Genomic DNA, 10,383 nt, shown 5'->3' with positions numbered 1-10,383 from the left:
GGTTACTAGTAGAAGAGAAACAAAATGACCTGTTTCTTTCCTTTTAAATTGTCACTTGGTAACAGAATGAAGAAGCCTTGAAAAAATGTGCTCAGGATTACTTAGCCAGAGTTAAACAAGAAGAGCAACGGTATCAGGCCCTGAAGATCCATGCCGAGGAAAAACTAGACAAGTAAGAGCCTGTGCGGAAGAATTTCATTTTTCATATTGTTGTAGGAAGACTGACAGAGGAAAGAAAAAAAAGAATTACTGTTTTGCTTTTGTGTGTGTGTGCTTTTTGGTCGTTTTGTTTTTCTGGAAAGACATTTTATTTTAAATAAAGCACTGTGTGCCTGTCAGTCCCACACTCCCAGTCTGTCCCTCCCCCTCCGCCCTTCCTCCCTGGTGACCAGAAGTTCATTCTCTAAGTCTATGAGTCTGGTTCTGTTTTGTAAATCACCTCATTTCTTTTTTTTTTTTTGAATAGGTGAAATCTTCCTCTAGTTCAAACATTAAAAAGAACAAAGAGAATACTAAGTAAAGTAAATCAGACAGAGAAGGAGGAATATCATATGACATCCTTTATATGTGGAATCTAAAAAGAAATGATACAGATGAACTTACTTGCAGAACAGAAAGAGACAGAGTTAGAGAAGAAACTTACGGTCGCTGGGGGTAAGGGTGAGGGGAAGGGATAGTTAGGGAGTTTGGGATGGATGTGTACACATGACTATTTAAAACGGATACCCAACAGGGACCTATTGTACCGCACAGGGAACTCTGCTCAAAGTTACGGGGCAGCCTGGATGGGGGGCGTTTGGGGAGCATGGCTGAGTCCCTTTTGCTGTCCGCCTGAAACTGTCACAACATTGTTAATCAGCTGTCCCTCCAGAGAAAAGGAAAACATTTTTTAAAAGAATAAAAAGATACAGTCTCTCCCTCCCACCCCGTCCTCCCCCCCGAGAAGTTCCCACCTCTTCCCTCACCCCAGGAAATCACCATCCTTTTACCCTTCCAGACATACTCCCCCTCCTCTTCCCGCAGCCCAGCTGTGTTGGGCTGTGAGTGGCGTCGTGCAAGCCTGAGGTGTACAGTGTGGATTTGATGCACTGTGTTTGCACCACCGTCGAGCTGGCTGAGGCTCTGTCACAGTCCTTTTTTTTTTTTTTAATGTGCTGAGACTCTCCTTTTTTTTTTTAATATACAGACGGTAGCGTACTCACTTTATTCACTCAGCAGTTTGTTTTGGAAATCTTTCTGTGTCAACCCATGAAGAGCCTCTTTATTTATTTATGTTTTAATCTGGTGTTCCGTTGACGGAACGTATCCTTTACTTAACCAGTCGTGCCTGTTGGACACTTAGGTTATTCAGCACCTTCTGCTACAGCAGTGCTGCAGTAAAGTAAGTAACCTCAGACGATTATTGTCTGGGAGGCAGGTGAGATCCCTGTATGTGAACTGCTGGGCAAAGGGATTTATGGATTTATAACTATGATCATGTTGTCCAGTTGCCCTCGTTAGACTTTTACTACTTTACAACCCTGCAGTGTGTGCAAGCAGCTCTTTTCTCATGCAGCTTCACCAACAGATCAGGATTCAGGTTTTCGATACATCTAACCAGCGGAAGATGGTTATTTCAATTTAGTTGAGTTTTTTCTTTTATTTTGGCAAGCAACACAGCGTTTTTATTCAACGTAGTTTTGATTCATATGTATTTTATGAGTGAAATTGAACATATTTTAGCAGCAGCAGCACATACATATATTTAGGCAGTGGCAACCCACTCCAGTACTCTTGCCTGGAAAATCCCATGGGCGGAGGAGCCTGGTAGGCTGCAGTCCATGGGGTTGGGAAGAGTTGGACACAACTGAGCGACTTCACTTTCGTGCATTGGAGAAGGAAACGGCAACCCACTGCAGTGCTCTTGCCTGGAGAATCCAGGGACGGGGGAGCCTGTGGGCTGCCGTCTTTGGGGTCGCACAGAGTCGGACGCGACTGACGCGACGCAGCAGCAGCCGCAGACATATATTTGCTCTTCCATGAATGACGCTTCTTTGCCTGGGTTTCTAGTGTCAGCTTATGTATTTTAAATATAAGTATATTGCAGATGACAGCCCGTTGTAATATGAGTTGTGAATAATTTTTCTAGTTTGTTACCTTTTGGCTCTGCCCATAGTGTTTCTTGATATGCAAAAATTTACTTTTATATAATAGTGTAATTTCTCAATCATTTCTTTTATAGCTATAGGATCTTCTGTCATAGTGACAAAGATCTTCATCATGCTCAGTGTAAAACATTTTCCCATGTTTGCCTTCCAGTACTTTAAATGGCTTAGTTTTCTTTTTATTGCTTAAAATTCGTTTTGACTAAAGTTGAAGTGTACTTGATTTACAGTGTTGTGTTAGTTTCAGGCAAAGTGATTCAGTTATATATATGTATATTCTTTTTCAGATTCTTTTCTGTTATAGGTTATTAAATAAGGCTTAATTTTTTTTATGCTTAAATCTGATGCATTTGCAATTTATCCTGGGGAATAAAGGATCTATGAAGGATGTATCCAACTGTATTTTTTAACTAAAGAGTAATACATCCTTGTACATTCTGCCACCTTCCTGTTTGTAAAGCCTTGTAAGTTCCCCTTTTCCCTCCCCACCCCCAGAGGCATTGGTATTAAAGGTTTATTTTGCATCTTTCTAATCTTTTCTATGAGCCTTTACAAATACTACCCAATGGCTTTGGGCTTTTTAAAAAAAATAATACAGTATCATACAGGTTTCTATTTTCATGTAATTGTATATTATGGCCCTTTTTTTTCGCTTTAGAACATATTGCTCAATCTAATTATTAGTTTGTAGACTATTTCATGCCTTTCGTGGACGGGCATTTCACCCCTTTCCTGTTGCAAACAGTGTGGCAGTGAACGCCCTGTGCCCTCAGCGTGGTGCTGGGGAGCGTGGTCCTCGGGGAGATTGCTAGGATGGACTCCCTGGGCAGGAGGCACGCGGTAGTTCCTGCCGCACCGCATCCACAGAGAGGGCTATGCGGGTTTTCTTTCCCCGTCAGCACCTTGCATCTTGGCCAACACAGGCCAAGATCATCCTGGCTAATTTCTGCCAAGCTGATACATTTTAAAAGTTTATCGTTTTAATTTGCACCTCTGATTACAGTGAGTTTTTAGCGTCTTTTCATCAATTAACTGTTTATCAGATGACGTCTGTGGTTTTTAAATTTTCCTTTTGCATCTCTTCAATAAAGTTGCCTGTAGGCCTGTGTTTCATAGATGCCAACAGTTAGTATCCTGACTTGTTAGCTGTGTTAATCCACAAAGATCCTGCTTACTGTTGTACTGGGTTAAAAAAAAAAACTAAGGTTGTTGTAGGCCTGTGATTCCACTCCTGGGTGGCATGTGAATTTTGAAGGGCACCGTGTGCCTTGAGATGAATTCTGCCAGTAGTTTGCACCAGGGAAATCTCAGCGGTTACGTGTAATTAAATTTTTATAAATTAAAATTGAATCCTGTAGCTCACTGATTCCTATCTTCCCTCTATGGTGAAGTCAGTTGACTTAGTCCTGTGTCACAGATGGCAGCTGTTAGCATCCTGGCTCTTGCGCCGTGACCGATGACAAACCATGTGTTTTTTATCCCTTCTTTCCATAACAGAGCCAATGAGGAGATTGCTCAGGTTCGAACAAAAGCCAAGGCTGAGAGCGCAGCTCTCCACGCAGGGCTCCGCAAGGAACAGATGAAGGTGGAGTCCCTGGAGAGGGCCCTTCAGCAGAAGGTACGAGGGGTTGGATGTCATGCCCAGGAGACCTTTGGTTTTCCTCCTCCGCCGTGGCGCCCTCATCTTGGGTCTGGATGAAGGAACCTTGTCTCTCTGCTCAGACACTTCAGTCCACTGACTCGAGTAGCGACAAAGGAGGGGAGCATGAGTGGGACCTGGCCACAGGCGGGGCAGAGGGAAAGTTGCATTCATGGAAGTTCAGCGGACCAAAGGTTTAGGCTCCAAGGCTGCCTTTTTTCTCTCTACTTTTTTTTCTGTAACACATGAAGCTATTGTCCCGCTTCATTGCAGTTTTGCCATCCAGGAGCCATTAGGCAAAATCTGGAGGTGTATGTGGTTGTCTGGACTGGGAGATGCTGTGGGCATCTCGTGGGTAGAGGCCAGAGATGGTGCCAAACACCCCAAGGTGCACAGGACACCCCACAATCAAGACCCTCCTGCCCCGATGTCAGCGGTGCCATGGTCTAGAAATGGCTACATAAGCAAAAACCACGCTGCCCAGTGATTCTTAGACTTCGTTCTTTGTGCCTCTTCTGTTTTTGTTATTGTGTTTCCAAACATATTTTCAGGCCTGTGGCATCTGTTCCACCAGGGCAGGGATTTTATTGAGGGGTCTGATAAACCCAGAGACGATGGCCCTTGGCATTCTCCAGGTCCCTGGAGATGCTGATGGAGCAAGTGAGGCCCAGATATCTGGCATTTCTAAAAAATACCCCCAAGTAATTCTCGTGATAACAAGGAAATCTGAGAAACAAACTTTAGAGGGCCAGTCATTACACTTACCCCTTATTCAGTCTAAGCAGAACTTGGAGAACACATGACCATTTCCTAGGGGAGAAGGTATAGAGCCTTCCTTTCTTTAAAGGGCTTCCCAGATGGCTCAGACAGTAAAGAAACTGCCTGCAATGCAGGAGACTGGGATTTGATCCCTGGGTCAGGAAGATCCCCTGAAGAAGGGAATGGCAACCCAGTCCAGTATTCTTGCCTGGAGAGTCCCCGTGGACAGAGGTGCCTGACGGGCTACAGTCCACGGCATCACAAAAAGTTGGACACGACTGAGGCAACTAACAAAAAACTTTCTTTAAAAGGGTTTCTGATGCAGAACAGTGAAGAACCATCAAGTCAGGTGCCTAGAGAGGGTATGGGCAGTCGAAGGACGATTTCACCATAATCCTTCCATCTTGGGACATACAGTGCATCATCCCATTGTTTGTTTTTCAGAACCAAGAAATCGAAGAACTGACGAAAATCTGCGATGAGCTGATCGCCAAGCTGGGAAAGACGGACTGAGTTTCCCCTGTAAGCTCAGCAGATCTGCATTCGGCTGCTTCTCTCGTGACCACGATTATCTTGCCTTATCCAGGAATAATTGCCCCTTTGCAGAGAAAAAAACACTTGATGAAAGCACATGCCTACTGCTGCCTGTCCCGCTTTGCTGCCGACACGCCCGCCCCAAGAAAACGCTGGAGGATTCATCACGCAGACGTGGAAAGAGTGGCCCGACCATCCTTCCGATGGGCTCTGGGCAGGATTCTCTGTCTTTGGTTCATTTTAAAGTCGTCTTTACTTGGCCCAGGTGCGTTCAGTTTATGATTTGGTGGCTATTACTTGGGACCATATCCTGTCCACCTGATTTTTTTAAGTTTATTTATTACATCTTTTACATTTGATTTTCAATATTAGTGGTTTTGTTTGAGGAGATGATTTGGCCTGTTGTTACTTCCAGTTGAGTACCTATTTATAGACACATTCACTCTCTCACACACATACGTGCATATTTATACATGATGCTGGTTTGTTTCCCCCGCCCCCCAGAAGCATAGTCAAATAAGAACTTCTCTACAGAAAGGCATATTTCCATGAACCATAAAACCCTATTTGAAAACAGAGTCCTGGCTCAGAATCCCAATTGCAGAATTTGGGGGGTTGAAGAGGTGAAGCCTGTAGATTCCGTGTGTGGCATGGCTCCTAACCTCAGACTCAGGTGTCACGTGGGGGGCACTCTTGGCCACAGCGTCCTGTTCCTCCCACCCGTGTCTGGATGGCCCTCAGCTTGGGTGCTGCTGCCCCTCTGGGGTTAGTGCTCAGACCCAGGGGATCTACTTCGTTCCCTCACAACTGGGGTTTGCCAAGTCCTAGAGCCGTCAGTCCCCTCTACTTCAGTTTGTTGCTACAGAGTCTACATTTGCTCTCTGTTGTCTTTCTGTTTGAAATATGCAAAGGAAATCTGCTTATAAAAGGTTTAGACAACCTTCTTTAATGAACCCCATTAGCAACTGTAAGGTAAAGCAGCAGTTGGACTTTTCCAAGTGTGATGAATTATTCTTCAGATTTTTTTCCCCAAAGGCCACCCCCTCCCAAAAAAAAAAAAAAAATCCTTTCAAGCTGAAAGATAGTAGAATTTAGAATTTTCAACCAAACGGGCAGGAAAATCACATGAGCCACCCCCAAATCAGTGCATTTTGAGTATTTTTAAACCACAGCCATTTGAATACTGGTGGAGGGAGTAGACCCCTACTCACAAAACCAGATTCCTCAAGCTGTTCCTGGACTCCATTCAGAGTGGCGGAGAACCTTACTCCCGAATGGAAATTTCCTGTGTGAACCCCTCCCGTTCGATAGGCAAAACCAAATCCACGCAGGCATCTTAAAGCGCTCTTTTGTCTTAACCTGAACACCCGGAGCGTCTTCATGGTGACGTGTGTTATCTCCAGTGCACGTAAGTTGTGGTACTTTTCCTGTAAAACTACTGCATGGCCCACCTTCAGCAGTGAAGTGTGCCTCATGGAGACCCCCTCGCTCTCTTAAGGTGACCTTTTCTTTAGCCATGTACTGTTCACATGGTGCAATCTTTAGCCCCAGGGAGGTCAGTAATGTCTTTTAAAGCCAGAAGTCCCATTTTACTGATATGCATTTCCCATAATTGGTGCTTAGGCTGTATTTTAAAGCCTACTGTCTTAACATTTTGTACAAAAAAAAAAAAAACAGCAACAACAAACCAGAACAGCAGAAATGCTCTGTGTTTGGAGAAGTGGTGTGACAATCGTTCGGGCCCTGGAAGCAGTCCCCGTGGTTTGAAGCGAGTGCCCTGCTATAGCTTTGGCCCTGGAGGAGCAGGCATCTCAGGCGACGTGACCATACCCTCTTCCAACCGTTCATGACTAGAGAAACTCACTTCACAGTTTTGCAGAAAGAAACGTTGCTAAACCTCTTTGCTGCTGTGTTTTGGTGACGTACCCACGTTTACTTGTTTCGTATCGCTCTGTTGGACACATGAAAGGCTTATTATCATAGTCTCCCTTAGAACCCCACAGTCCTCTTGTTTTAGGCTTCTTGCTTGCGTAGAAAGAGAAAAAAGTAGCTGTGTGTTGAAACAGAGGTGATGACAATCCTTCCTGAGCATGCTGGTGGGAAGAGGCCCCTGAGAAACTAGACCCTACCGAGTAAAGTCACTGCGCAAGGAAAGTGAAAAGGCCCACATTAAGTAACATTTGCCATTGGCCACTCTGCCATGGCCATTACAAGGAAATCGTCTTCCTTCTGATTTAGTGGATGGACAGTCTTCCTGCAGGAAGGAAAATGTAGCGTGTACAACTGTCACATCAAGAAAATATACTGAGCAGAATGAAGTATGTTTATTTAAAAAAATAAGGGAAAGAGACCTACTCTGGGGAATAAGAATGTAGCCTAGAGTTTTGCTTCAAAACACTAATGGGCCAGATTACTTGTGAATTGGGCAGTAATTCATCCCGTGACAAACATGACAGGGAAGTGAGAAAAGGCCGCAGGCCTGGACAGTGGTTTGGGAGCGAGAGTGGTCTGCTTGAGGCTCTTGATCCAGAGCCGTGTTTTGGTTTTGTTTTTTAATTTTTGAGCTTGCCAAAGTGTAGCTAGTCTTCACCTAAAAGTGTTTTAACTGGAGGATCTAATGTAACCAGACTCCTCAGTCTGTCACTTGGTTGGCTAAGTCATTGACAGACCTCATGACATTTACTTTATTTGGAGATGCTCCTGGAAACAATGAGAAGCCTGCTTTGCTCATGGCTTCTAGCGTCCTCAGGCCCAGCCCAGATTAGGAAGTGCGGAGGTGCCTGACGGTGAGAACACCGAGGGCCTAGCGGCCTTCCCAGGTGGCATGGAGTCCAAGCAGAGGTTCACTCTGTGTGTTGGAGGATGGCTCAAGTCAGATCTGCTTACCGGCCAGTTACCCTTCCCATCCCACGCTTTCTGCAACTCTCACACAGGTACCTAGACGCTTTTTAGCTGGGTCCTGGATTCATCCTGACTGGTTATAAGCTGGGAGAGTGAAGTGCCCCAGATATCCCTGGGCTGACTCGGTGCAGCCAGAGGGAAGCAGTCATTGTACCGACAGGTAACAGAGAACTCGATGACTCTGAAGCTCAAAACCGAGTTGTGAGGAACAGGAGTGTGGCGAGTCTGAGTGCTCTAACTGGAAATGATCCAGCGTGTCCTTTTTGAGTGGAGTAAGATCCCTAAAGCGCCCCTTCTTTTCCTCCCCTTTTTGGTCTTCTGCTGCGGTTCATTGCTGTCTCATGAATCATCCACGCCTGGTGTTCTTTGTAGTTTGTTGACTGTGCAAGTTTGCTCTTGGACTCGGGTGGTTTCTTATTTTATTCTCTTGTTGGGGAGAGAGAAACTAGACGTTGGAAGGATTCAGTGATTCAGGCAAAGTATTTTAAAGTAAAGATGTATATATTCTGAAGAATTGAAAAGATGGCAGATTATTATTTCCTTATTAAAGAACAAATAACAGTCTGGGAATCCCAGAATGTCAAGCCAAAGGTCTATAGGGTCATCTTCTTCAAAGCTTTTCATGAAGAAGTATTTCAAGGAGACTTCTGTACAAAAAGGTTTGACTGGCCTCCAGATCCTAGTGACGTAAAGAAAGCAGTCTGTCCCTCAAACCTGGAGTCTCCCATGTAGAAAAGGCAAAGGAATAGACGTAATAGAGCCCTCTCTCTAAGGATCTCCTCTGGAAGGTCGTATGAATGACACTTTCCGGGGAAGACTCCCTCCCTAGTGCCCAGAGCTAGCATTCTGGAGACTAAAGATTGCACTTTTCATAGTTTTTTTTCATCCAAATGCAATCCCATTTCTGTGCCTCTTAGCATGCAGTTAGATTTGGACTAACAAGATTCCTAAGGAATGACTTTTTAACTATAATATGGTTACAGCTACTATATATATACACACACACACACACACATCTGTACATACCCTCTGGTTATAGTTGTACCGTGGAGATGGGGTGAGCGATGCTGGCCATGGCAGTCGTCCATCCAGCACTCTGAATGAGGCGGCAAAGGCCAGGCTCGGCGCTGAGGTGTGGCCTGAACCTTCCCAGTACCCATTCGTCACTTTAGAATCAGGAAAATGCCGCTTTACTCCCCCTCTGCCTTTTAGCGGCATCTGAAACATGCTCCACCAAGTATCTCCCTGTCCCGCCGTTAAGTGATGCTCTCTGGATAATTTTCAAGGGGACATATAAAAATGTGAGCTCTGAAACCACCCCACACACACCTTTCCCACCCCCACCCCCGCCAGTGTGGGGTGGTCTGCAGGTTTCACTCTCAGCCTCGCGCTTGGCCCTCCTGCCCAGTGAGACAGGGTCCCAGCGTTTCTCTCTTCTCAGAGGTTGCAGACTTCTCAGTGTCGCTTGTAGCAAGTGTGTCTTTGCCAGTAGACACCCCTGTGTACTTACTAATGTGCCAACAAGTAAATGTTAATTAATTGCACATCTGCTTCCACTGTGTTCCCATGGGTGCCATGAAGTGTGTGAGGAGCCTCGTCCGGAGGAATCTAACGCTGCATTGACTACTGCTGTCAGGATTGTGTTGTGTGAAATAATCATCAACATAAATTTTATATGCACAAGTGATTTCCCTTTTATATGTCAGGTAAATATTTGTAAAAGTTATACTCACACAAATGAAATTATTATAATGATTACTAATATATTTTTTCCATGTTTCATTGCCTGAATAAAAACTGTTTACCACTGTTAGATGTGGCTTGTGTAGAGACTTCTTACCGCTGCCACCCGCCCCTGCCCTCACGGTTATAAGTCACTTCATCCCCAAACATGAAGATTCATGACAGCCTCGCTTTTACGGCCTCCATATTTCAGTCTAAAAATAGAAAAGAAGACATTTCCACTACACTCATTTTGTGAGGTTTTATGCATTTGGTTGGGTGTGTTAATTAAAAAACGAATTTTGGAATTCGGACCTTGCCATATAAATCTCCATGCCTTTGCATCTGTGCAAACGAAGTATTTGACTGGCTACTTCTTGCTTTTGCTTACAGACTGCCTGTCTGCCCCAGCATATGTCAAGTTGTAAAATCCTAAGTCGCCCCAAGCTTTCCAGCTCTTGAAGGACACAGGGTCAGCCCGACCGTGTAAACACTGCAGCACAGCCCGCAGAAGAGAGATGATGTTTTCTGTTTTTTCCTAGGTTAATATCAGGAAAAAATGTTTTCAGTATTAACCAGACCAACTCTCTGCTTCAAGGAGGGGGAGGACTGTCAGGAAATGTCATGAGTTTTTTACAGGAAAAGATAAATTAAGAGGTCAGTTAAGGCTCTGTCTACAACTTA

At 44.7% G+C, this 10,383-nt stretch overlaps 1 protein-coding gene across 2 annotated transcripts in view; it reads left to right on the top strand.

Moving 5' to 3' along the window:
- Positions 1-9,790, top strand: part of TACC1 (transforming, acidic coiled-coil containing protein 1) — a 66,419-nt gene extending 56,629 nt beyond the window's left edge. For both annotated transcript variants that reach the window (XM_010838760.1, XM_010838759.1), the window contains exons 9-11: positions 66-172; positions 3,642-3,762; positions 4,987-9,790. In XM_010838760.1, the coding sequence (XP_010837062.1) occupies positions 66-172; positions 3,642-3,762; positions 4,987-5,055 (297 nt within the window). In that variant the 3' untranslated portion in view covers positions 5,056-9,790. The remainder of the gene's footprint in view (positions 1-65; positions 173-3,641; positions 3,763-4,986) is intronic.
- The last annotated feature ends 593 nt before the right edge of the window (positions 9,791-10,383 follow it).

Source organism: Bison bison, unplaced genomic scaffold (genome assembly GCF_000754665.1).
Source record: "Bison bison bison isolate TAMUID 2011002044 unplaced genomic scaffold, Bison_UMD1.0 scf7180017864105, whole genome shotgun sequence".
Classification (NCBI taxonomy): domain Eukaryota; kingdom Metazoa; phylum Chordata; class Mammalia; order Artiodactyla; family Bovidae; genus Bison; species Bison bison.
Note: the sequence above shows the minus strand (reverse complement) of the source record. Positions and strands in the feature narration are given on the sequence as shown.